General features: G+C 42.9%; 1 protein-coding gene across 4 annotated transcripts in view; it reads left to right on the forward strand.

Moving 5' to 3' along the window:
- The window catches only part of ACVR2A (activin A receptor type 2A), a 55714-nt gene that overhangs the window by 13507 nt on the left and 14354 nt on the right, over positions 1 to 27853 (forward strand). The window contains exons 1-5 of one of the 4 annotated variants that reach the window (XM_066323184.1): positions 3955 to 5165; positions 17342 to 17549; positions 19325 to 19434; positions 20684 to 20838; positions 26407 to 26430. In XM_066323184.1, the coding sequence (XP_066179281.1) occupies positions 5159 to 5165; positions 17342 to 17549; positions 19325 to 19434; positions 20684 to 20838; positions 26407 to 26430 (504 nt within the window). In that variant the 5' untranslated portion in view covers positions 3955 to 5158. Of the gene's footprint in view, positions 1 to 3954; positions 5166 to 13712; positions 13947 to 17341; positions 17550 to 19324; positions 19435 to 20683; positions 20839 to 26406; positions 26431 to 27853 lie in introns of those variants that run through there. The other 3 variants (XM_066323182.1, XM_066323181.1, XM_066323183.1) reach the window with 3 other exon arrangements.

Below are 27853 nucleotides of genomic sequence, written 5' to 3' on the forward strand. Positions count from 1 at the left end.
TCTTTTGTGCCCACCTTCCCCCCAGCGAGGCTGAGCACTCTTGGGATCCTTATGCTGGGAGTGTAATGGAATTTTCTATGGAATTTCCAGTAGATGCCTTTTGCTGGCGAGCACGTATGTGGATTCCTTAAAAAAGTTATTGGTAACTCCTTAAAAAAGTTATTGGTAACCTGAGCAGGTGGCCTCAGTCCTGGGGAGGGGTGACAGGACAGAGGGATGGAGTCTAGAAATGTTTTGGCTGTGGGTAGGCATTGCTGTGTGTGCTCAGGAGTCCTGGATTTCTCCCGTGACTGTACAGGGAAGTGGGATCCCGGAGTTGAGGCCATTACTAACCTCGGGATCTCGGCTTAAGTAAACACGGTAAGAGGAGAAACTAAGGCCGCAGGAATGTGCCATCCACCTGAGCCGTGGGACGTGCTGCTGGCTGCAGCCAGGGTGCAGCGAGGCGTCAGGACTTAGCTTTTCAAGGAAGAGAGCTCAGGAAAACCTGGGATTCCTCCGATGTTAGGAAATCGCTTATTACAGAAAGATAAGACGGGAAATACAAATATGATTGCCTGGCAAGAAATACTGAAAATATATAAAACCTGTGAGTGGGATAGAAATGAAAGCTTGCTTTGAGATGTAGGCACGGCAGGCAGGAAGACAGCGATTAGCTGGTGATGGGTTGGGTGGTAGCAAACAAAGGGGCTGAGGGAGCGACCCCCCAAGGTATCCGGGAAAAGGTAGATAAGAAAAGGAGCCTTTAGAATTTAGAATGCAGAGTGATACGGTGATAGAGCACTTCTCATAGGCTGTGTGCAAAGTCTGCGGTTGGTCAATGTAAAGTAAAATATTCACACAAAAGGAGATGGAATAGATTGTAACAAGGACCGCGCTCACCTCTCTTGCCCTGCTCTCACCTCTTAGCTCTTGCCTCTCTCTCCCTCTCTCCTTGGGGCATCCCTTCAGTCTTGCCCACGACCCTTTCAATAAAACCACATGTTTCTATAAGTGTCTCAGGTTTGCAGAGTTCCCTCTCCCTGCCGTCCGCGGATGCTCCTCCGCTCCCTAACCCCAAACTTGTTCCTGACAGGACAGAATAAACCACTCCTAAGGGCGCTTCGCGGAAAGTTGAGTCATTGTTGCTGTTTGGCCAGTGATTTACTAAATCTCTGTCACGGAGGTAATCATTGTCCTGGGGGGGGAAAAAACCAAATAACAAAAGCCAGCCAACCGAACAACAAAAAAAAAAAAAACGCCAAATGGAAAAATGAACGGACAATTTTTCTTCTCCTTTGCAAAGGCAAATTCTCCTTATTGATTTTACTGATAGAACTGTTTGTGTTCACGTTCAAACACTCATTGACTACCACAGGATAAACACCTGGAGCAGGCAAGACATGAGAATTCTCCCATCAATTTTTTCGTTGCATTTGTGAAGCTTTGACGTTCTGCTGGCCTGCCAGGAGGATTTATTGCTGAGCGAATTCCTCAGCTGTGACAAGAGGAACACCTGTTTCTGTGTGAGCACAAGCACTTCTCCATCAAACACAACATCTGGCAGTAGAAGCCCTTAAACTTGTGTTTATGACTACTCTGGCTAAGAGACTCCAAGTATAACTTTGGAATTTCTCTGGAGAGAATCAGCAATCCCCGTGACACTGATGCTTCCTATCTTAAGGGAAAAAAAAAAAAAAAGCCATAGAAATAGATCATCATTCTGTTCCTTCATACCTGAAAAGTCTTTGTTTTGCTACTCATGGAATGTGTTCTTTGGGATGTTGATATTTCTTCATCCCCAATAGCTAAGAATAAAGGTTCCATATGAGCACATATATAACTTAACTAAATATAAACAACTTGAAATCTGCTGAGTTATTTTCTGTCCTAAAAATTCCCGGCATCAAACTTGAAGGATTTCCTTTTGAGCATCATGTTCGTTTAAAGCAGGTTGAGAATTAGAAGTGAATAACCCAGATACTGCCAAATACCTGTAATTTCTCCATCCTAATCCATGCCAACATCCTACCTTTGTGTGATAACCACAGAAATGCATCTCAGGATGCTTTGGGGGCTGGGTACCTGGCTAACTTGTCTTTTCTTCCTGCTCAGCCTGCTGCCCCAGCTGCTGCACATCAAATCCAGCCCAATGATTGATGAAGGTACTTTCAACACAGAAAGTACAGCTACTAATGAGGGGTAATTAAACTGGAGAACTCCGTGTTTCAGAACATGGGGAAATAAAAAATGATCTCGCAGATGGACAAATTCAGGGAGGAATAGTTTGTTCAGAGGTGATTAAACTTGGGTCTGCGTGAAACTTCCAGATCAAGTAATTCCCGATTGCCGAACGCTGCTGCCAAAAGCCTTTAGTTCACCCTACACTTCATATTGTCTGATGCTTTCGAAATTCTCCTCAAAAGGAGAATTCAGATTAAAATGCGGCCAACTTTCTGTTTGTGCTTTACGACACTTGGTGTGTTTGGACACATTTGTTTCCTCACCTCCCCCAAACTGGACACCAGTTGTAGCCTCAGAGTTTGCACTGAGGAACTTTCCAGAGATAAGGTTAAAGCAGTGGCCCTTGCCCTGGAGGTTCCCTGGTCCCTGTGACTCTGGATTTCTCTGGAAGGGAGCAATCCTTGCCCTCCCTAGGCCGGGTTTTCCTCGGGCTGGACCCGGTGTGGCAGAAGGGAGGGGGTGGAACGAGCCCTTTGTGAGCCCGTGCAAAGTTCACTCGGCTCCAGTCACCGTCTGTTTTTGTAGAGTTAAATTGTAGCTGTGCTTGTGATTCCCTGGCCCTTCCCTTGGCGTGTCCTCAGGGAGGCTCCATGAAGGGCAGGGGGTGAGCAGTGCAGTGTGTGTGGGGTTAGGGAGTGAACCTGTCCCTCCGAGTTTGTGTGATGGATCCCAGGCTGGGCTCACGTCTGAATTCTCTTCACACTCAGCCAGCCTGAAACATCCCCTGTCAGCAGATCCAGGCCAGCGTGCTGCTGGCCCTCAGCTGCCTCCTCTGGGTGGCTTTAGGCACAGTGAGGCATTGCAGTGATGGGGGCTAATCCAAACTGTGTCCTGGGCTCTTCTCAGCGGCTTTGATGTCTTGAATCCTCTGCTCCTGCTGCTTCTTTATCAGCTGTGCTGTTTGAGCAAAACAGATCCAAATTAGTTTGTGTGATTCATGCTCCTGTACTCAAGGACGGATTTTTTTTTATTTCCCCTGGTATTAAGACTCATGCATTGATAACATGGAAGTTAAAATTCTGTATTTCTATTTCCCACACCCTGGCCTGAAAAGTTGCTTCATTTTTTTTTTTACTGTGTACTGGTAAAATAACTCCTTGGAAAGCTGCTTTCTCAAGCCTTGCTTAACACCAGGCTGTTCTGATTTTCCAAAATGCTGTGAAATCGAAAATTCATGATATTTAGTAAGTGTTTTTAGCCCATGGTAGATTCCATGCAGAGATCCTTCTTTGCCTCTTACTCACCTGCCTCCACGTGCAGTGGGTGGAATGCTATTTCTAGGGAATCCTGAATATTGTGAGCAGCCACTTCTGGGGAATTCATGCTTATCAGAGAATGGCATTAATAGACAGAATTGTAGCTTAAATGTCTTCCTTGTAATCTTTCATGCAGCATAGCTTAAAAATTGTCATTTTCCTCTCTCACTGATGTTCTGGTAATTTCCTGGGAGTGTTTTTGGAGACTGTGTTAGCAGATCACCTGTCTGGCAAATAAACTAATGTAATCTATCCACAGTCGTCTTTGTCCTCTTATCTTTGAGAGGCAGGAGAGATTCACCCCATTGCCTCTGGGCACGGGCAGGGCCTGTGGAAAACGTGTTTGGGGAACCCTCTTGAGCCTTTTATTGCCGTGGAACTTGGAGTTTTAATCATCAAATTTCGGGCTGTTGCTTTGTCAGTGTCAAGAGGCTTTTAAATGGAGTAACAGCCTTCATGTTCCGCCTTTCAATGTGTTCTTGAATAAGAACAGGAAGGTCAAAATCGTATCCTAAAGTGCCTTCCCAGATTTCAGGTCACTAGATAACATTTTTCTTAATTGTTATCTAAATTTAGAAGACAAATTATCTTGTATAGTAGCAAGTGCAGTGCCTTTGCCCTAAAGCTTTTGTTTGTGGTGTTGTTTTCTTGTGTCATGCCCACAGGATTCCCTGATTCATCCCTGGACTTGGGAATTTCTGCTTTCCACTGGGAGTTCAGTGAGAACTGTCAGAACCTGCCTTGCCTCTAAATAGCCACAGTATTATTTCTCCTGGGCCACGTGGTTCATTGCATGAGATGAGATAATAAAAATTGAAGTTCATGTGGCTGGAGGTAGGATTGAAACTAGATTTTATTTGCTGTTTTAAAAGCAGCTGTCTAGTTCTAGTTATTCTATCCAATTTACCTCATTAAAATCTCAGGGTTTTGAAGATAAAAAGCCAAGCTCTGAGAAAGCCTCTGCATTATCCTACAGCACTTGAAATTTCCTGCTCTACCTAAATACTTGTCATTTGTTTGAACTTAAAGAATCGTGGTGGAATTGATCAGATAAGCAAATTGAAAATCGACCAGAAAACAGATTGCCTTGGTGTGGCTCTATGAGGTGCCCAGTTAAATAACAAAATAACACCAAGAAATGAGCTGAAATCATAGTACATGAGGGTATTTCTCCAAGCATTCCAATTTCCACAGGTGTAGGAGTCTCAGAAGGTGTGCAGAGTCTCCCTTTGTTAAACTGCTTTTTGTGGGAGGTTAAAGTTACATCAAAAAAAAATTAAAAAAAAAAAAATGTTGTCAGTAGGCCTAAAGATAGGAAATCCTTTAAATAGCTCAGGCAGATGAACTCCAGCACTCCAGGAATGCTGCAGTGCTTCAGGAGGATGCTGCTGCTCTGTGCAGGAGGAATAAACCAAGTGCTTTTCCAGAGAAATCCAGTGAAATTTCCCCTGTTCAGTGTGGGATGAGTTACTGGGGCTTTGCTGCTGGGAAACCTCTGTTCTGCAGCTGAGAGTTGGAACAGCAAAATCGACAGATTGGGGAAGATTTGGGGGGGAAAAAAACCCAAAAAAAGGCATTCAGGAATCGTCTTTTTGTCTATAAATTTATGGAGAGACTGAGGAGTCTCAGTGCATGTGGAGCCAGGAGCAGCAGGATGGCCAGCAGTGAGGGGATCTCCAATGAAAGGTATCAGTAAAAATCCTAAAAATCCCTATTTTCAGTGACTCCTGCTGCAGGGGAGGCTGCACTCACTCTGTTCTCAGCTGAGGAATTTAACACTGAGATTTTTGACTAAGACTCATAAATTTTGGATTTGCTGCTGCTTTTCAGCAGCTCTCCTGTGGATGTGGGGCTGCTGGAGAAGCTGAGTTTTAGTGCAGAAATTCCAGTTTTGTTCTTTGCCTCTGTGGGTTTATAACGTTGTAAATTTTCACAGCTGTTGCTTCAGGGTTGTAAGATGATGGATTTTTTTTTTATTTTTATTTTTTTTTTGTGGGTTTGTCTCTGCCCGGCTCTTGTTGAAGGGTAGATTGTATGAAAACCTTGGCAGAAGGGAAAACTTTTAATGCAAGCCACTTTTAATAAAATAAATGAAATGATTGCTAGTGAGTAGGCAAAATCATAAGGGAGAATGGACCAGAATATGAGCAAAATAAACCAAGGTAAACAAGGAATAAATTGCTTTTGTATCAAAAGATAGGTATTATCACATAAATACTCTGTATGTAGATATGCACCATCTCTCCAATTTTTAATTCCCCTCTAAAATTTAGGAGCCAGATAAAATTTTTTTGTAAGAAAGAAAATTGAAAAGAAGCTGATTGTTTATATCCTCAAGTCATTTCCCAAAGCTAAAGAAAACTATACAGAAAATCTTTCACTTTATTGCTGCCTGTTGAGTTATGGCCTGAAATGCAGAGGAGCAAATCAGAATTTAATTCAATATTTTGAGAATTCCTACTCCATACCAGAGGTGTAAAATAATCGTTGCTGTTCACCAGGCTTCCTTACCAATAATACTTTATTCCTTTCTTTGTCCAGGCAGCTCTGCGAGTGTATTTCAAATTACATCAGCTTATTTCAAAGTGAACAGGAACAGCTTTGTAATCAGTGATAAATATCTAATTTAAAGATAATTAAAAATGCTTGTCACACAGAAGCATATGACTTTTAAGTAAAAGTTGTTTCTGCTTGCTTGGGAGGTGATAAGATTGTGGACTAAATGTGATTAATGTTCTTTGCAGATGTTGCTTTATATGCTTAGGCTTTCAAAGTAAAGCAGTCTAGACTGTCTGTCTGCATTCTCCTGCAGCTTTGATCTTGATTAAAACTGGTTGTATTGCATTTATCATCTTCCTTTCTCCAATGCCAGAAAGTCTCTTCACTGTATCTGGATTTGTTTGTAGAGAAAGAGACTCAGTATCGTCTCTAAATGCTGAAAGAATTATGTTCAGCAAGTGGCAGAAAGTGGCTATTTTGTATCTTGAAAGACTTTTTAAAGAGTCTTTTGGCTCATTTCAGGTGCAGCAAATGTTGATTCCGAATGTGAAGCTCGCAGGGAGTGAAGCAGGTGAGGCCTGAGTGGGTTTTTCCCCTGCTCTTGGCTGCAGATCTGAGGGAAGGTGGAGGATGCTTTGATCCTGGGCTGCTCTCAGCTGGATTTGTGGCAGCTCTGATACTGGGGAGCTGCTCATCTCCATTGATTCTGCTCCAGCCAGATTTTTCTCCCTGATTTTCCACCCTCCCGACTCCGGGGGATGGAGCTGGATTGCTCCAGGCTCTGGAAAAGGGTCAAACGCAGGAAAGTACCCAAATAAAGCACGTCTTATCAAGGTGCAATTTCCAATTCTGTGTGGCAGCAGAGGAGCTGAAGGATGTGAGTTTCTCAAATCTCTGTTTGGCTGTTAAATCTGAGCTGCTGAGGGAGGTGAGCAGCTCCTCCTTTGTGTGCACCAAGTACAACTGAAAGTGACTTCTCCAAGACCTGAAATATTCAGATTTGCTGTTTATTGCTTTATTTATTCCTTGAGATTGTTTAGGGACAATTGGACAACTTGATTTATTTTATGGGGAAGTTTGAAATGAAGGTAAACCTTGTAATAATACTAGAACAATTTGCTGGTCAGTTAGTAAAACGTTTTGGGTGGTTCTATTAAATATTTAAGTTGGATGGGGTTTGTTTTTTCTTTCAATTTTTGTTGGTGCCTCCACTGAGTGCTTTATTCCAGTCTGCTGGTTACAGTTTAGAAAATATTTGTAGCTTGTAGACCACAGTGGTGTCTTAAATCCAAGTTTGGGAACAGGGCTCCATGAGCTCATCCAATACACAAAAGGATGGAGAAGTAACCAGACAATAAGTTAAATAATATTTAGCTGTCAAAACCCACTTGGAAATCCATTACAGGAGGCAGTGAGTTGTGCATTGCTCTGTATTTGGTCATTACTTAATTTTTTTTTCCCCCTGATCTTTATGAAATGCTAAAACAGATCTGGCTTTGTTGTGACTTGGCAAAATGTGTGGATTTGTAAAATTTATTTCTCTTTAGTTCTGTAGCAAAAAATAAGATTTTTATGTTACAACACGGTTATCACTCTGGAGATCTTGAATCTTGCCTGAATATTGATGCTGCATCGGGGAGGAAAATGAATTAAAAGGAAATATTTTAATTCAAGTCTCAGCCAGCAGATCTGGATTGTCCCTGTTTCAAAAGCATCACCCAGCAGAGAAGTGAGGGACTGGTTGAACTGGAGCTGCTGTTCTAAATCCAGATCCTGGTGTGGTTGGGGTCTGTGCAGAGCTCCTGAGAGTCAGCTCTTCCCAGGGCTCCTGGAAATTATCTTAATATTCCAAATCAGCACATTGGAAAGCTTATCTGCAGTTGTGGTACGAGGGGTTTGTAACAAACGGGGTTTTCAGGCTTTCTTGCCAAATGAAACTAAACTGGCTCAGTTGAGCACTTGAAGGCAGTTTTTTCATTGATGTGCAAGAGACAAACTGAAATAGTTTGGGGTTATTGTGCTGTGGCAGCTGTGGGCTGTAGAACCAGGAGGTGTTTTACCAAAATTCAAATATCCAGTGGCACTTTTTCCTGTGATTTGGGAGACTTTTCTTAACAAACAGTGATGCTCCTGTTGACTTGGCATTCCCCTAAGCTAGTGTGAAAGGAGATTTAATTTGATCTATTAATTTTTAAATGTTTAGGTGCTTAAAAACCTGTCTTAATTTTTTAATGCCTAGAGATAATTCCAGCAATAACCTTTAGTTATCTAGCAGGTATTTTTGTGCTGTTAAATGAGATGGTGCAGACTGACATCACATTTGTTGTTATTCATACAGAATCAGAAATAAGAATATTTTGGGTTTGGTTTTTTTTCCTAGTTGAACTTTTTCCTGAATTTCTTGATGTTCGTAGGTTATGTATGTATATATTTATATATATATATATATATAAAAATATATTTCTCATATATTTAAATCCTCCAAATTTTTATTTGGGAGATCATTTACAGGATGCTAGAATTGAACTGCAGTTCTTTCTAATAAGGTGTTTTCCTAAGAAAAACACCAAACAGGGAAACATAAACTATTTGTAGGTGCTTGTAGGCAAGTAAGAGGAATAAAACCCACTGTCCTGAATTACTTTTATATTGATTTGATTCTCACGTTAGATCAGAGCTGATTTATTCATAGGAGCAGTTACAGAAGTGGTTGCATTTAATGTTTTAATGACAATAAATGTGCTAGGTGGCCAGTATTTAGCATATTTTTCAAGTCCCTTCTACAGAGTTATGCTCTGAAAAGAGTTTTAAAATTGTGCTTTTAAATTGCTCCCCTTTCCAGTCAGTTGTTCTTAAAAGTTCTGACAAGAAATACAAAAAGAACTGAGTTTTAGTATGTATTATGCTGACTTTAATAACCTCCTTTTGATCTTGAAATGTTTCTTTTTTGGATTTGTTCTTTTGGGTGTCGATTTTGCTTGCCTGGATACAATTAGTAATAACATTTTTAAAAAGAGGACAAGTGGATACCAAAATCAGCTTCATGGCAATCCACGAAGGTGAGAAAAATTGAACAGAAAAATCAGTTTTTATTGAGGTGCATGAGGAAGCTGCTTTGTTGTTCCATTGCTGATTTCTTCTTCTGAGTCTAAATAAATGATTTTTTTTTAAATAGTTTACCAGTCACTTATATCAAAATTTGTTCTCTGTGAAAACAGCCCTCATAGTGATTTTTAGTGAGATCTGTCAGCTCTCACTCCCTTGGAGTGCCTTTGGAGCATGGAAAGGTAATGATGAAGCTTCAAAATTACAAGTATTTCAATTCTGAATGAAAACATTTACTTAATGATGCCTCCATAAGGTAGCTGGACTCTGGATTCTCCTGATTCTTAGAAAACAAATGCAGAATAAGAAACTTGAGACAAAAAAAAAAAAAAAAAAAAAAAAAAAAAAAGTCTTTATCCTCTTTTCTTGCCTCCCTGCCAGGTGCCAGGATCTGCTCCTTGAGGCTGGCAGGGCTGAGCTGCAGCTGGACCCTGGTGTTGTCTTTGGAGCTGGCAGAGCTCCTTTGGAGGGGATGTGCTGGCCATGGCATGGCTCTGTCTGTAAACACGGTTGTTTCCAGCTCCAGAAATGGGATTTTTCACTTAATCTTCAGATTACAGTCTGGCACGGGGAGCAAAATGAGGCAGCCTGAGAGGGGACAAAGAGAAAATCCATTTCGAGTGACAGCCACTTTAGCTGGAGGTAAAGAGGCAGTTCTGTTGGGTTCTTCAATATAATCAACGCTGATTTCAGAGCGTGAAGCCGCAAATTTTAAAACTCTTTCAGTGTAGACAAGGTTTGGGATTTGATCTCAACAGGACTGGACAGTAGAAATGGAATTGCACAGATGCAGCCAAGTTGGAGGTTATGTAGATGTTTTGCTTTAGGAGGAGAGTTCAGCAGTCACAAACATATTAGCATTTTTATGCTGATAGGTATTTACTCAGATGTGTCATGCTGCAGCCTGACATTTATTTAAGTTTAGTGGCTGAAGGAAGGAATTACTTCCACTCATTTGTGCCAGTTCAGCTGTTTGAGGCTGCACAGCTCAGTGGGATTTTTGATTGTGCTACAGCTCCAAAATGCTTTTGCAAACTGGGCTCTTGCATCAGAGCAGGCACCACGAGCTGCCAGTGTCATCCTTTAGATCCCAAGATGCTTCTGCAGGAGTATTTCCTAGCAAACAAACCCAATCTCCATCCCAGAGAAATCCTTGGGAATGGCTGAAGTCCTGACTGGAGTTCTGGCCGAATGTGTGAGCAGGATGAACTTGGGGAGTCCTGTTGGGGTGAGGTGGGGAAATGAAACTGAAAATACAAAACTCTGGGATCATGGACTCGGTGGAATCAAGACTGAAGCTCTCCATAAATTAGGAGGAGAGTTGAAAGAGGGAGAGGTGAGGAAGGTTTCCAGCTCGGTGGAATAGGAATGTTTAAAGGTTTGAATTTTTCAGCTCTGGGTTCTGCCTTTTCCCCCTCCACATTATCCTGTTTGCCTGCAGCTCCCAGGTAATCCCTGTGTGTGTTTACACAAATGTGGGACCTGTCTCTCCTCCTTTTAGCTGCCATCTGGACAAGGGCAGCTGGAGCTTGTCTGGATGTGCACTGACCATCCAGCTCCTGCCCAGGAGCTCAGCACTTGGCAATTTGCTAGGAATTTGAAGGAAAAAGATACAGCTGATGCTTTAAAAAATTAAAAAAAAAAAAAATCCCAAACAAAACAACAAAACTGGTTGTAAGTATGTTTAGACTGGGGTTTTGGTTGTAACCACAGCAAAAAATAGAGAAGTAGAGCGATGGCTAAAGAATTGGAATGTAAATAAGAAGCTTGATCAGCACATGGAGGAGAACTGGGTGGTGTTTTTGCTTGCAATAGCACCGAGTGGGACACGACACCCACAGAGAGATTTGCTGGAGAGCTGAGTTGAAGGCAGAATCACACTGGTCCTGTTGTCTTTTAAATAGTTACATAAGGTCCTGTAAGACAGAAAAAGAAGTGGGGGTTGGATATATCATGTGGAGGAAACATCAAATGTGGAGCTGGATGCTTGCCTCTTAGATGTCTTGACTGTGTTTTTGTTTGACTTGGTGTGTGGTTCTGTTTGCTTTGCAGTCAAACTGTTACATTTGCATTGTGCTTGACTGATTTGGGAGGCAAAAGGTAGAATAATTTCTTGTAATTAGCCTGAATTAACTTTTCTGTGCGTGTTTTTGAGGGGTCAGGAGGGAGCCTGTGAAGAGGAGACTCGTTATTTGTCTTTATAAATGCAGGTGAAATATTGACACTGATTGTATTGAACAGCATCCTGGGAGATGTGTGGAACAAACAGTACAGGAGGAGGGTTGGAGAAAATGTCATTTCCTCGTCTTCTCTCAGAGCCTAACCAGAGAAGAAAATCTGAAGACAGCTAAAATTGACAGCTAAAATGAAGCTTTCCCAATGCTTTTTAATGAAGTGATTAATCTGTTCAAATTTCCCATCTCCATTAGGCTGCAGGAATTTCAACCCTCCATTGAAAAAATTCTAGATGTTTCCTAGCTCACAATTGGGGAAGTTCTCAAAAAGTTTGGTAGCTCAGAGAAGAACCTCCACAAACCCCAACCCCAAAAAAGGATCATTTTGATCCCAAATCCACTGGGGTTGACAGCTGGGTGTTCCTGAGAGGAGCTGGTTTGGGATTCTCAGATCAGAGGAGCAGCTCTGACAGGTATCTGAGATCATCCCTGGGAAACTCCCTGGCAGGTCCCAAAATAGAAACGCTGCTGGTTGCCACCACCAGCATGAGACTCATCCCTGAGAACGATTCATAATTCCTGATCCAGCCTGTGTGTCCTTAGGTGGTTTATTTAGGTGCTTAATTGGTGCCCTGAATGCTGAAGGGCCTCTGTTTTAGTTTAATAACAGCATTCCAAGGCTCCATGTGGAAATGGTGTCACTCCCATGTGCAGTGGCAGAGAATCCCTGGCTCCTTCCTGGGCAGCTGCTTCCCTCAGCTTCATCCAGAGGCAGGAGGAGGTGAGGTGATCCCTCCTGGAAAATCAGGGGGCAGCAGAACCCCAGTTTGCAAGTTTTATTGTCCAAAAATTAATTGAGGTTGCTCTTTATTATTGTTATTGTTTGTGTTAGGGGTTTTGCACTGGGGAGAGGAGGATAATCCAAATTGGGAGCTGGGTATTTCTAGCATTAGTGCCTGTTTGGCCTTATTCTATTTTTCCCAATATCTGAATCTTGTGGAATTTAAACTTTGTTCAGGTTTGAGCCCTTTGTTACCCATATTGGATATTTTAACCGTGCCACGAGAGGGACATTTGACCAGCAGTGACAAAAAGCCTGAAGATGAGTGCAGCCCCAAGGCTGTGCCTCAAACCAAACAATTTCTGGGATCTTTTGAGCTTTTTTTCCCCTTTAGAGAACTCATCAGGCAGTGGCTGAGAGGTGTTTGTGCTGTGTGCTGCTCACACCTCGCAGTGACAGCACTGGCATGTTTGAACTTGAAAACATCAGCCTGTGTTTTACTGTGTTCCCTTGAAGTCAGGGAGTGTGAAAAATAACACTTAACTCCAAGTCTCTGGAGATTCCCAAAGGATGACAATCTTTATCTCTGGGGTAACCAGCTCTTAGTGGCTCTTGAATTTCTACCTAAAGAACCGAGATGGCCACTGAGCCTTTTTCTCCACTTTCTGCCACGTGCTTTGCTTTGAAAGGATTCTGGAAAACTTGGGCACCAGAGATCTGGGGGTTTTCCCACTTCCTGAAAAATCTTAAATAAGAGATTTGGAAGTACAAGGCAGAAAATGGAAGTTCTCTACAAAACCCCGTTACAGCATTATTAATTTCTGCTATCAAATGGCACAAACTGCTGGGAAGGACTGAGGGAACACATTGGAAAAATAATTCCAGCTTTTTTTTTTTCCTTCAGCAAGAGGACCATGCAAATAAAACCAAGATTATGTCTATGTATGTCAAATTGCATCATCAAGTGGTTAGAGCAGCTGATTTATTTTCCATACTGTAAGTCCAGAAGACTCAGAGTAAAAAAAAAAAAAGTTGTTTTTTTTATTTTTTTTCCTGTCCACCAAGCAACCCAGGGGCTGCAAGGGGTTTTTTAACAGTACAGATATTATTCCTCTCACCTGCCCCCTCTTCACTCTCAGTTCTGTTCCCTGTTTTTAGGTGACATCATCCTCCATAGTTTCCACTCTACTGTAGTGCCTTTGGGTTGATCATCCTTCAGTTTTCCAGCACTGGATTCTTATCTCCTTCTTTTTCAGAAGTGTTATCTCAGCTACAGAATTTCATACTTCCATGGCAGGCTCATCCCTACAAATTTTCCATTTTGAAAAGGTGTGAACTGCAAAAAAAAAAAAAAAGAAAAATTGAAATATTTTCCAAGTATATGATGAGCCATCTTAGCAAATACAGATTTCCTGTTGTTCCCCCCACTATAATCCTGGAGAAAAATTGCAGCTCTTACTGTACAAAACTACACCAAAGCTTACCAAGTTTTACTCCTGTTCGAGTTGCAAACTCATTTCTTTTTAAAGACTGGTTTAGAAAAAGAAAGCAGCTTTCTGGACCATCAGGTTTATCCCTAAATTTGGAATATTCACAGGGCAGGGTGGCAGCAGTGCAGGTGATTTGTTACTTCACTGCCTTGTTTTTTTTGTTGTTGTTTTTTTTTTTTTTTTTTTCTTTTTTTGCAGTTCTTGCCTTGCCTGAGTTAATTGCTGCTGTGTTTGGATTTAATGAATGTACTTTGGCTCAGCTCATCTGAAGTACAGTCCTTGTTTGACCTGGGAGCGTTGAGAACAGTGATAATAGGACTAATATTAGTCTAAAAATCAACAAAATAAGTTTGGGGACATCGTGGCATGGAAAAGGAGGACAGGATCCTTTCTCTTGGAACTCAGTCTGCTTTATTAGGTTGGAAATAACTTCTTTCTTCTTCCTTTGAGAAACATTCCCCTGGGTGTTATCAGAAAAAAATAGAGAATGATAAAATCCTGCTTCCTGCTTGCGGGAACATCAAAGTTGGGCTTTTTTAGTCTATATTTGTAGTCTGTTCTTAGATATATTTGTAGGGCTAGAAAGTGTTTGAGATCACTGTGGAAACAAATAGAATAACACATATGGGCAAGTACTTGAGAAAGGTACCTGTGCAGCAACTGAAGGGTTTTTTCCCAAGGTGTTATTTCTATTTATGCTGCATTTTCTGTTCTTTTCTGCTCCCTTAGAACAGCGTGTTACAATTCTGGTATTTTGGTGAATGGGCCATTCTGTCTATAAGTTACTCAGCCCCTGTGGTGCTTCTTTTCTCTGCTGCTTTATTCTAATAAACTGCTCCATTCCTTGTATTTCAGTATTTAAAGAGTTCAAATTCATCTCAAATATAACACAATGTAAGTCACCTTTCTGTTACAGGCAAAGGTATCTGCCAGACTGAACCTCACCCTTTAGTTCTTTTATATATTGTAAGTTTTCTAGGGAATAGCAAAAAAAAAAAAAAAAAGTTAAAAAAAGTGTCCTTGGCACCATCAAACTAATCTTTGTAGGCTTTTCATCAATTTTCATGACTTCAGCTTGCAAATGTTGTTACATTTCATGAAGCAGTGAGAGATCACAGATTTCAGTTCCCTTTGCCCTTTGTGTCTTTACATGGTGTCACCAACTAATCACGCAGCAAAAGCAGGATTTGGGAATGAGGGTAGGACGTGGGAAGTGTTGAAGCCTTCCCTGGGAAAGGAGGGAGATGATCATTATCACATCTCAGATCAAGTATCAGGAAACCATTCCTGCATTCCAGACCCATGGGCTTGTGCTGCTCAGTTGTAGCTTTGGTGGATCAAGTTGGATGATGAACTCCCAGGAGTTTCTAACCCTTTTTTTTGTGTGTGGTGATCCCTGTAAGAGACAATTCCTGTTCCATCCAGCACCTTTTCCCAGTGATCCCTTCCTGCATTTGGCCATGTTAGTCCTTAGGAGCTGTGCACTGTTTGCCCCTTTTTAATTAAAAATCTGGTAGATTTTTTTTCAGTCTTTCAGATGGAAGAATGGCAGGCAGTGCTTCCAGCTCCTCCTGAGGTGAGGTTTTGCAGGCTGCACTCTCTGATGGAATTGCTCCAGTTCTGCTGTTTCCTGTATTAACTGTGGTTCAGAAGTTCAAACGTTGCTTTTGTTCCCTCAGTGCAGCTGAGGATGGACACGAGTGTGAGGGACAGAGCAGCACTGGAATGGGAATACACAGATATCCAGTGGGATCTGGCTAAATGTGCCCAAACTAAACTCTACTCTGTGCTCAATGCCCTTTCCTTTCCCAGTGTGTTTCCCCCCCAGGCTTTCAGACCTCGTGTTCTATCCATAGGACACTGCTGGAGTTTGGCTCATGGCTCCTTTCAGCAGCACCATTTTGTTTGTGGAGATTCAGGGGTTGGTTTCTGAGGACCTGGCAATTCCATGTGCCCTCACAATGGGTACAGGAGCTCCATCAGAGACCTGCTCTAATCAATTCTCTTTACTGTAAATGCCAGCTGCCCTTGTCCCCTGGGAGCTCCATCCCTGTGCAGGGGGTGGCAGAGCTGGTTGGAAGCAGATGGGCTCAGGGCTGCCTTCTTGGTGTGCTTCCCCTTCTCCTCCTGCCTTTCTTCCACCACGTTCCTGCTTGGAAGGATTAATCCAGGACTGTCCTGCTCTGTCCAAGCCTGGGTTAGTCTGGCCAGACCTATTGGAGGTTCCTGTCCAGGTGAGAATCCCCAGCCAGCTCCAAGGTCATTAAACCAACGGTGACTGCTGCCGGTCCCTGATTGGAGCAATAATGCATCAAAAAATAGTTGGATAAGGAAACTTGACTATAAAGGAGACAGGAACAAGGAGAAGATTTATGCAAAGTTAGTTTTACTGCTGAATTTTATAAATTCAGCTTGTCTGTGGTCCTTCAAAGCTGGGCTTGGCAGCGGGAGAAAAGCAATGGCACGTGTGAGAGAAATCCAGGACTTCTGCTTTATTGCACTGACACAACCAAATTGTTCAATCTGTTCCCTCATCTGTTTCTTGCCGTAGCTGAGAGTTGTAAAGGTCAGGCCGTGGCAGCACAAGGAATCTAATGGTTCCCAGGCTGCCCCTCACAGCGTTCCCAGCTGCCTCCTGCCCCTCTCCCATTGATCCACCAGCTCCTGCCTATTTTGGGAATGCGTCACAGGCAGAACTTTGGGAAGGAGCAAGGTGAGGTGCTCAGGGTGGGCTCAGCTCCAGCCTCTGTTCTCCCAGGGCTGCAGCAAGGCTCAGGTGGGAATAATCCTCATTCTGCTCAGGAACGTGCAGGAATTGCTGCTGGGTCACATTTATGGTTGGTGAATGTGGATAAAGGAGTGATGCAAATAAATAGCTAAAAATCTGCTGGCTGTGGGAAACCTTTTCTCTTCCAGTCTGGTCATCGTTGTGCTGTGCAAGGTAATGCCTTAAAAATACTGAATGTACAGATAAACACAGGCAGAGTGCTTTGGTATCCTCCTGGTGCTTCCTCAGTGGATCCTCCAGCTCCTCCATCTCCCTCTCTGTTTTCCCATGGTTTTAATACATGTTAAATGATGGAGCTTCCCTGGAGATCAATGGCACGCTCAGGGCAGTGTCTGACAAGAGAAAAAAACAGAAATAAAAGGCAGTTCTTATTCCCTTCCTGTCTTTTGTTAACAGCCTTGCTTCCCAACAACCCTTCACCTTTGCAGGGGCCACACTGGTGCTTTATATCCCATTAACTGTGAAGTTTTCTCCCCCAGAATCCCAGAAAGGTTTCCTAGATGGTCACTGAATGGTCTTTACGGTCGTTTCCAGCCCACACCATTCTGGGATTCTGTAACACTCTTGCCCCTAAACACTTCCTGGCTTTTTTGGGGCTTTCTGAGATGAGCTCCCTGCCCTTTTGGCTCCTGTAACAAGATAAGAGGCACAAGTGCCTTTTGGTGAATTTTCCTGGCTAAATCTCCTGGTTTGGTGAATATTTTAATTAAATCTTTACTGCTCAGCATTCTAAATTCTCTCTGCTATTGCTATTCATGGAGAAGTATTGCCATGACTTGTTCCTCATTTCTGCAAATCTTGCTAAGTTATGCAAGTCACTGTTTGACTTCACAGAAGATCTTTGTTTTATGTTTCAACACTTGGAATGCTGCTGAACTTTACGTGTTTTCTCTCTTTATTAAAGAGAAGGGACAGAGGGCACATTGGTCCCAAGCAGTAAATGATATTTTTTATACAAGCCTGCATTTCTTCCCATGCCTGCTCCTTGCAGAATTCCATTTAACTGTGCTTCCCATCCCTGCCAGGTGCCATCCTGGGCAGATCAGAAACACAGGAGTGCATCTACTACAACGCTAACTGGGAGAAGGACAAAACCAACCGCAGTGGGATCGAGCCCTGCTACGGTGATAAAGATAAAAGGCGACACTGCTTTGCTACATGGAAGAACATTTCTGGATCAATTGAAATCGTGAAGCAAGGCTGCTGGCTGGATGACATCAATTGTTATGACAGGTGAGTTTTCCAAGGAAGTTTTTTTTTTTTAAATTGATTTGTCATTGTAAACTCTTTTTGCCTCTCCATAATTTCTATGTCATCCCCTCCACAACCACGGCTTGAGATTATCCACAGCCATAATTCTCTTATTTTTGGATGCTCCACGTGAGTGCATTGTCCTGTTTGCAGAATAATGTGTTTCACCTTCTCTAAAGAACCCCAAAATTTAATTTATTCCTTTTTAGTCCGTTCATAATAGATTCTGTAGTGCCTTGTTATTGCCAAACAGTGCAAATATAATTACTGCAACCAGGATGCAAAATTCTCTCGTTGATTTTTTCCAAAGTCTTTAGAGTTGGAAAGTCAGCACTTTGTGTCTGCAATTTACCAGATCATGGAAGTGTTTTGGCAGTTTATTAATAAGCTCAATGGCAGCTCTAAGAATATTCTAAATTTCCAGTTATTTTGTTGATAACAGATGGTCCAGAAAGAACCCACGAGCAGTAACAGCAGGACTTGGGGTTTGTTAGATGCTGACTGAATAAAGGTCATGACTCTCTTAAGCAATGGTGTTGCAGTTTTTTAAATACTCTACTGGGCTTTATTGGCCCAAAACATTTATTATTTGGGAAGGCAGAGCATTAAGAAATAGATCCACAGTGGATCGTCATTAAAAAGTATTGAGGAATTATTTCAGCAATATTTTACGAAAGTAAAATATTTAAATATTTAAACTTTGCAGTCCTTTCTCCCAAATCAAGTTGCCCCCCACCCCAGGCTGTTTTCTGCTTTAATGACAGTTTAAAGCTCAGTTCCACAACCTAAAAAAAAAAAAATTCTAAAATCATGAGATTAAATTCTCCCTTGAGCAAAGAAAAAAAAATGGGAAGAAGAAATCAAATGCAGGAAGGATGGTAAGGAAGGAGTTGGAAGCTGAGTAACTGTAATAAGACCTCATTAAGTAACTTGTGCTAATCACAGCCAGGGCTGTGTTTGTCCAGAGCAGCCCAAATCTTATCTCTGGAGCGTGGGGGTGCTTTGGCTGCACTGGGAGCTCTGGGGGTGATTCCAAACAGCAGCAGATTCAGGACATCAAAGAGAAAATGTTCCCTGGAAGTCACAGCACAGGGTGACTGCAAGAGCTGGCTCTAGGGAATAACCCCAAGTTTTGAAGATGAGCCCAAAACCTCCTTGACAATCTTCAGCTGTGTTTAAAATCTTTCAATATTTCTGCAGCCTCTTCCAGTTCTGCTGTTGAGTTGGCTCCTGCTTGCTGCTTTTTCTTTCCTGATGGGAATAGTTTCAGCTTATTTGTTACAGAATATTAATAAAAAAGCCATTGCCGCAGTGAATTCAGGGAATGAAATAAACCCTGTCCCTGAGCATAATGTAGGCAGAGGAGATTGTAGAAATTTTATCCTTTCTTTCTACAAATATAATAAAATGAAATAATTCTCCTTCTACTTATCCCCACTGTTTGATCACTTGCTTGTCCTGTTGAAATCTGGCCTGTGAACTGTTCCTCAGTGTCCTGCTGGTGATTCTCTTTAACTTTGCCTTAGAAATGACAGAACTGTGTTTCTGTTTTAACAAAGCTTCATTGCAATATAAAATACCAAATTTCATGTCTTTCATTTGGTTTAGCTGTTATTTTGGTCATGTGTTAGTTACGTGCTCCACTGAACAAAGTCCACTTTGGAAACGTGAAAGATGGGCACATATCTTTCTCTTGAATCTCGAGATTAATGAACCCAGCTCAAGATCAATGAACTTTTTATTCCTCTTTCTCACAGGAATGATTGCATAGAGAAGAAGGACAGCCCTGAGGTGTTTTTCTGTTGCTGTGAGGGCAACATGTGCAACGAGCGCTTCTTCTACTTCCCGGAGATGGAGGTCACGCAGCGTAAGTTCCTCCTGACAGGAATATTCCACGTGCTGCTTTGCCAGGAGATCAGACTTCTCCAAAATCTGACAGAGCTCTGTGCATCCCCACACAGTTCATTTCTTCCACTTGGAAAGGTGCTTCCCTGTAAAATCAGTAGAAGGTACTTCAGCTCTTTCCAAGGGTGAGAAGGAAGGATACTCTGAAGTAATTGCCTGGTTGAAGATACAGAACTTACTGTCAAATTTTACCTTAATTATATGGTTAAGCTCCTGTAAGGGTGTAAATTGTTGGCCTAAAAGCCTTCTCATCCCTGTATCCCTGTGCCAGCCTGGGGATGTTCCTTTTCTTCAAAAAATCCTCTTCATCCCACCTGGAGCTTTTGAATTTCTCTGTAAATAGACACAGTGACCTCTAAAAAGAGGAAAAGAATTTCCTCTCAGATGACAGGATCTTTGTGGCTTCTTCCATCTCAGCCTATTCTATGGTTCTGAAAGACAGCCAAATTAGCCAGACTTAACAAATAATTATTAAAAAAAAATTAACAGCTAAAAGGTGATTTGATTCTTGCCTATCTTTTTCCAGTCAGGAATCTGCTGGAAAAAGGAGCGATGTTAATAACTGAGCTGAAAACAGCAAATGTCTCATGTACCAAATAGCCAGAGGAAGTTGTTTATGAAATGAAAGAACATTTTCTGCGAGATTAAAATAGCCTTTGTTGACCCCAGAGATATTGTTGTCATTTCTGTCAGTGATGCTGCTAAGGCAATAATTGACATTCTTCCCTCTCCTGAGCCCTCTCTTGCCCCAGGGGGCTGTGGCTGCCTTGGAAGCAGCTCCTGTTTCTGCAGAGCCTTTTCTGAGGTCATGTGGAAGTGTCTTCACCTGGAGATCTCCTCCTTCCAGCCAGGCTCAGAAGTGCTGGATCTCAGCATTGCTTGGTTTTCATTCATTAGGTGATGAAATCTTGCCATCCCCTGGGAATACAAACACCCCTTGCCCCCTTAGGCTGGTGGGGGTTCAAGGCCCAGAATTCCAGCGTGCTGAAGTGTGAATCTGGGATCTGAGCTATTCCCTTGCTGCCCAAAGTGCTGCCTTTTAACCAGCTGTTAGTTTGTGCTGGCTAATCAGGTCCTGGGAGCCTGCTGTGATGATGGCAGGAGCTGTTAGAAAATCGGGCTGCTGCACATTTCAAACACTGCCTGCTTTTGTTCCTTAAAAGCTGTGTCCTTTTTTTAAATTATTATTATTTTTTTATTTTTCCCTTCAGCGACTTCCAATCCTGTTACACCGAAGCCACCTCTGTTCAACACCCTGCTCTATTCCTTGGTGCCTATCATGGGAATTGCAGTGATCGTGCTCTTCTCCTTCTGGATGTACAGACATCACAAGCTGGCCTATCCTCCCGTGCTTGTTCCCACCCAGGTGAGCCCCTGCTGCAGGATTTTGGTTTTTTTTTTTAAGGACCAAACCATTCCTGAAGGGAATCTGTCTCCTGGCTGGTTTCTGTTGCCCTCCTGATTTTGAGGTCCTGATGCTTGCTCTCCCCTAAAGCAGAGAATTAAGCTTTACTTAAAACAGCCTTATTAATTATTCTTTGATGAATATATGAACAACTGCTTCATGTTTTTATGCATCTCTTTGTTTGGGAGGAGAAAAACTGAACGCAGAGGGCAAAGACACGCTGGAGGGGTGCTGAGGGCTGAGCTGTAATGCTTAGCTGGAAACAAAAAAAAATAAAATTGCTAATTCATCTTGGCCATTTGAGGTGTGCAGAAAACAGCAGCTAAGAGAGGACGAGCTGGTTTTAGGGGAGCCTGGAACTGGGGTACAGGTGAAGTTATAGAGAATATTAAGAAAATCTTCAAGTACAACTCCAGGGCATAGCTGAGCTCATGGATTGTGATTCATGTCACCTTTTTCCTCTTGTTTGTGTATTTTCTGTTTTGTCTTGAAACATTGCAGTTTTAGTTTGTGTTTTATTTCAAAAGGATGAGGTTGTGGGCTCCATACTTTATTGTAACCTGCATCCAAACAAACCTTCTGGGGCTCTTGTGTGTGGAATTCCTGCTTTTGGGAGGCTCCGGCTGATCCTGGAGCTGTAATTAGTGCTGATACTGGAATTCCTCTTCCTTCAATTCTGTCTGGAGATCCAACTGAGATTAGGAGGCTTTTGTGGAAAGAGTTAAACCAGGAGATTCTAGAGACCAAAGCAGAAAAGATGAAGAAAATGTGATTGTGGAAATAAGGAGAGAAATCATTTGGATTTTTGCAATAGGAATTCACTTGAGCTTTTAACTCAGTGCAGCGACCAGAATACATGACCTGTCCTACAGTGATGTTATTAATGATTAAAACTCAAACTCCTGTTATTTTGGGGAGGATTGCCAAGGATTGATCTCTGGGTGCTCCCTGCTGCAGCTCCTGAGATATTTCCAGTGCTGCTGCTTGACTCGAGGGTGCTGCAGGAAGCAGGATTGCCTGGGGTTGATAACTCAAGTGTTTTGGTTTCAGTTTCACAGTAATAGATAAGAGGAATTTGGGGAGAGGCAGTGGCCATATGTTGTTGCCAAATGAAAAGAACATAATTTAGAGGAAAAAAGTCTGTTTGCTGTCCTTGCGGAGAGGATTGCAGCTCCTCAGACTCCCTGCAATCTGTCAGCATAATTAGTTCATCCAGCTCCCATTTGATGGATTTGGGACTTTACATCAACCCAGTGGTCTTTGCTGGGAGATCAAATTCATAACTGCTAATTGTGGGGATAATTCCAGCCTGGGATTGTCTTCCTAAAGAAATTAAGTCATGGATAAAGCCCTGGAAAAGCAAGTGAATGTTAAATACGTGTGGGGTATCAAGAACTTCAATTCTGGTTCTCTCTCCTTTTGCTGCAGCTTTTTGCTTGCATAGGTTGTGTTTGGGGCAGGAGAGACACCTAAACTTTTAATAAATAGGGTAATCAGCTGTTGTGTTCATGCTCAGATTGTATCTTTGGGATAAGTGATGCTTTTGGGCAACAACATTTTCCTATCTTGTGGTGAACAGGCATTAAGGCTCATGTGGAAAGTCAGGAAAAGCCACTTCTGCCTGAAGGACTACGCAAAATTATTATGTAAATCCAATGTATAAACACTCTCCCTTATGCAGCAGAGCAGTGGTTCCCACTTGAAATTTGATTACAGCTGCTTGGAACAGGAGACAGGGGAAAAGCAGGAAGGGAGGGAAAGCATTGGGAACTTTACAACCACGAATAAACTCTGAAATATTAGTGCAATTAATCTGTTAATAGTATATTTAATAATTGGGGCACGAGTGGAGTTTGGAGGCAAATGGATTTGGTTTAAATCTTTGTGTAGCAGTGGTAGAATGGATGTACAGCAGGAAAACCAGGGATTGCTCCATGGGACATCCAGATAAAGGTTATCCCTTTTTCCTTGGATTATTCCCAGAAACAATGGGAATACAGAGCTGCTGCCCTGGTACCAAACTTCCAGGAAAAAATGAAAAGGGTGGATGAGGAATGAGCAAAAGATAAAAATGAGGAAACGCTGAAGAATGAGAAATGGTGAAAGAATTAGAAGAAGTGGTGATAAGTAAGAGAGCAAAGGGGAAAGAAATAGCCTGGAATATTTACAAAGAAAAAAAAAACCAAGAAATACACTGTAAGAAATGTTTGAACCTGTGAGGAGACATAAAGGACAATTAGTCTTGGCTTGTTTGTGCTGCTCGCTGTGCCTCACTGCTGTGTGGGGAACTATCCAGTGAAAGCTGTCAAATCCCATCAAATCTGTCACTGCCTGTGTTCTCCACTGAGTTATTAACAAATCCATGTTTGCTGAATACATCTGTGTGTGTGCAAAACACTGAAGAACTCTTCTGTCTCCTTATTTCTATTCGATTCAGCAAACATAAATTCATCATCTGATAAAACCCATGGTGTTTTAAATATTGAATGTGTTGCAGTTTTCTGCAGAAAGAGATGCCGAGACCTGGCTCATTTTCACTGGGAGCCACTGGAATGAGGTGTAATTCAGGTTTTTCCCTAAATATTCCAAATAAAACCAGAGTGAGGATGGCAGGGAGCTGCTCCCTTCCTCCTGACAAGCCTTGAGCTGGGGCCAGAGCTGTCAGTGCACATTTCAAGGGGCTGTTCCCACCCTGGCAGCTGATGGGTGCCACTGTCACCCTTCCCACAGAGCTGCCACCAGTCCCAGCCCCCATGAGCAAGGAATCATTCACCTCTTGTACTTCCCTGGGTGCCCAACTTGGCAGGATTTTACTGCAGCACAGTTGCTTGCTTTTTTTTTTTTTTTTTTTTTTTTTTTCTTTTCTTTTTTTTTTCCCCCCTTTGTGTTGATTTTGAAATAGTTGTGTTGAGAGGCTTTGCAGATTCACTCCTTGTCTTTGTGACCTAATTTTTGGGGATTTCTTCTGAAACAGCCAAACTTTCTGGAGTCAAAGATGCATCAAGGTTTTAATTTCTGAGCACAGGAATTCCTAAATCTACCTGATGCACTTGAAATTTGCTGGGGTGATTTTTCCACCCTGGGAAAATCCCAGTTTCCTGCTGAAGAATGAAGAATTAAACCAGGTGTTCAGGGTTTGGTTTTTTTTCCATTTTGGTCTTCCAAAAGCCACCTTTTTTTTTTTTTTTCTTGTTGTTGTTACAGATATTTTAATAGAAACATTTCAACACTGGAAAAATGCAAGGGAGAGGTGGTTTTTTTTTCTAGGATTGAATCCAAACCTGGGAAGATTAATGGCTACTTGAAAAACACACACAGGGAGAAGCCAGGTGCTTATAGGAAATGGGAAAAGAGATGGGAAAGTTACTGCAAATCAGGACCCCTAAATGTGCCCTGGGTCAGGAGCTTGAAACTGGATCCTTTTTTTTTTTTCCTAATAGAATCCATGGGCTGGTACAAGTTAAAATCTCTTAACAGAGGGAAGAATTTGTGTGAAAACACCCAAAAGCCAATTGCAGCTTTTACAGGTCAGAAAATGGTTGTGGGTAGCTCAAATTTTTGGGAAAAACCCACACTGCTTAGGGTTTTATTGGTCTAATTGGTTACAAATATCGGAGCAGACCCATTAGAGTTGCTTTTCAGGCAGCATAAACAGCAGTGAGTGTGTTTATGTACATTTGTGTGGGTGACAGGGCTTCTGAGGGGCTTTAACTGCTCCCAGTTTTTGTCTATCAGAGTTAATTCCTGGCAGAAATCTCAGATTTGCATTTCTTTTGTAGCCTGATACCCTTAAACATGGATTTCTGCTGGGAGCCTGAGGTGATGCTCTGTGGGCTGAAGGGGAGGACATTGCTTTATTACCCAGAGGTGTTAATGAGCACAAATACATCTTTGTAAAGTTTCCCTGTGTGTGGAATTCATCAGTGTTTGGGGGAAGCTGATCCCTCGAGGGAGGACTGAGAGGTTTGGGAGAGGGCTCATTGCTCAGAGCTTCTTTTTTTTGCAGTTTTTTATTATGGTCAGAGCACAAAGGTTGAATTCATACATATTTCTGCTTATTGCTGAGGAATTTCCATAATTCACCCGAGCTGGAGAACTTTAATAATGAATAGGCCTGGATAAAAAAAGAGACTTTCAGCCCCTTGGGGTGAGTTCTGCTCTGCTCTGGAGCTGCCCTGAGCAGTGGTGGAGGAGATCCTGGTGGATCCCAGTGCTCCAAGTTCTGCTACAGGGTTATAGCTCCATTCTCCAATGAACCCTCCTGGATTAATTATTGATATTAATGATTTGGAGAAAGGGAAGTGTTGCTCAGCTCTCCAGGCTCAGGGACAGGCTCCAGAGCATCCTGAGGGTGTGAGGGCACAGGGGGAGAAGGGGATAGCAGCTGCAAACAGGGGCTTGAATTCCCTCTCTTCCAACATCCATCCCGTCCTGGTGTCAAGGACAAAGGAGATGGCTCAGGTGAGAGTCACAAAATCCTGGAATAGTTTGGGTTGGATGGGAAATCCAAACTCACCCCATCCACCACCGCTGCCATGGGCAAGGACACCTCCCGCTGTCCCAGGCTGCTCCAAGCCCTGTCCAGGGACATCCCCAGGGATCCAGGGACATCCCCAGGGATCCAGGGACATCCCAGCTTCTCTGGGAATGTTGTGCCAGGGCCTCCCAGTCCAAAGTGCAGGAGGAGGGATGGAGGTGACTCCGCCGAGGTGACACCAAGGTTCTTCAGCAGAAGGGATGAAAGCAGCACAGACAAGGGGGTCATTGAAATCCCGGTTTATCCTGGGTTTCCTTCCACAGCCAGTAAACTCCTCTTGGGATTGTTTGAAGGAATCTTGAATATTGTGATTGGTGTGCTGGGTGCGGAGTGTTGGAGTCCCGCTGTGGCTGTGGGTTTCTTGCTCGGGCTCGGTGCTGGAGCCCGGGTCGGTGTGTGCTGGGTGCAGTGTTGGAGTCCCGCTGTGGGTGTGGGTTTCCTGCTCGGGCTCGGTGCTGGAGCCCAGCTCGGTGTGTGCTGGGTGCAGTGTTGGAGCCCCGCTGTGGCTGTGGGTTTCCTGCTCGGGCTCGGAGCTGGAGCCCAGCTCCGTTCCCGGTTTGGGTTCGGCTCCAGCGGCGCCGTTGGAATTTGCCGTTCGGGGGGAATTTCCCTGGGGCGGCGCTGCCCCCTGGCGGCCAGCGGGGAGCACTGCAGGGAACGCGTTCCTTTGGAATTTCACCTTTGCGAGTTCCTCGCGTTTCTGTGCTCTGTACACCTGCAATGGACGCTTCTCGACGCGATTATAAAACAGCTCAGTTAATTTGCTATCTCATAATCCTGTTTTTCCCATTTTCCTTTATTAACAACGCTGGATTTCTTTGATTGTCGTTTTAAATTATGTGTTTCTGGTATGGGAAAGTTTTGCTGTCCCTGTGAATATTCCTGTCATTAACTCGCAAATAATTGACTTTGTCTCCTCTAAGCTGTTTTTGCATCCCATTCTTGGTGTAAATAGTAATTTCTCTTGCCTGTGTTTTTTCCCTCTCTGCAAGCACGCCTTTCATATAATGATTGAGGTAAGAGGATGTTTGTTCCTGGCTCTGGGGCTTTCTGGGGATGTGGGAGACACTGTTTGCTCTGAATTGGGGTTTCTCAGTATTTTGGCCAAGCCATCTGTCAGTATGTGTGGTTTAAAACTGCAGCTTTAGCCTGTGCTTTGTGATCTCCTAAAATTCCCTGGAGTTCCTGAGAGTGGTGGGGTCAGGATCTGCAATGTGGGATTGATCCTGGAACACAAGGACATGGCCATGGGGATCCATCCCCCCAGCACAGGGATTTCCCTGGAAGCAAAAGGATACATCCCACCCACCTGAGCCCTGCCCTTGGCTCTCTGTTCCCATTTCCCACCTGGGAACTGGAGCCGTGGGGTCTCCACGTGATGATCCTGGGATTTTGTGGGCTGCAGGAACTCACAAAAATGGATCATCTGGAGCAAAATAAAAATATTCCTTCACCACTCAGTCTCCTTATTTTTCCCACCGATCAGGAATTGTTTTTATTTGTATTAAACCCCAAGTCATTGGGACCCCTTAATTCACAAACTGCATCATCCCTGCTCAGCTTTTCAAGGGAATATTGAAAACATTGAGATTTGAGGTGGAATAAAAACGCTCGATTCCTGTTACAAATGAAGTTTTCTAATAAATACCTGAAGTACCCCGGAAATGCAGTTTAGAAAAAAAATTTAAATGTTTAAATGTTTTAAATATTCAAATATTTAAATATTTTCCTGACGGCGCCTCTGTAAAAGTTCCCAGAGTTCCTTGGATCTCTATTCCATGTTTGGCTCCCTTATCCCAGTCAGGAGTGCAGGGTCCTGCCTCCAAGGAGCTGCTTTTAATGCATTTCAGTTCCACAATTGCTGAGCTGCTCTCTGATCTCAAGACCCACTTTTGAGGACACTTGAGGAACTCCATTCCTGGGATTCACCTTTCCTTAAGGAATATTGCCCCCCTATGACTCAGTCTGAGGGAAGGGGCAGCAAAAGGGAATTGGGCTCTGGATTGTTGAATAGCTGGGAAATCTGGGAGCCCAGTTTATCCCCCTGCCATCCGTGCTGGTCTTGGCACCACAGAGATCAGCCCCAAAACCACATGGGAATAACGGAGCCTCTGGAATGTTAAACATTTTTCCTTGGAGCAGAGCGACTTGGAAATATTGTCCATGTAAAAATAGTCCCTGGAGCTGCAGAGTTTGGAGTTAGATTTTAACCAAGGTGTTTGGAAAAAATAAAATAGGAAAACTTTTCTTTCCAGTTATGTTAACAGCAGGAATTCTGCTTCCCACTTGGAGAGGCTGTGGCAGGTGCTGGGAATGTGGTGTGGAGAGCCAGAGATTTGTAGGAAATAGGGAATTTGGTGCCTGGGAAGTGTTGTGGTCTAATGGGGAATTAGGAAAGCACCAGGTTTCGCTGCCACTTTCACTTCCAGCTCTTGGCAG

This window comes from Sylvia atricapilla, chromosome 7 (genome assembly GCF_009819655.1).
Source record: "Sylvia atricapilla isolate bSylAtr1 chromosome 7, bSylAtr1.pri, whole genome shotgun sequence".
Taxonomy (NCBI): domain Eukaryota; kingdom Metazoa; phylum Chordata; class Aves; order Passeriformes; family Sylviidae; genus Sylvia; species Sylvia atricapilla.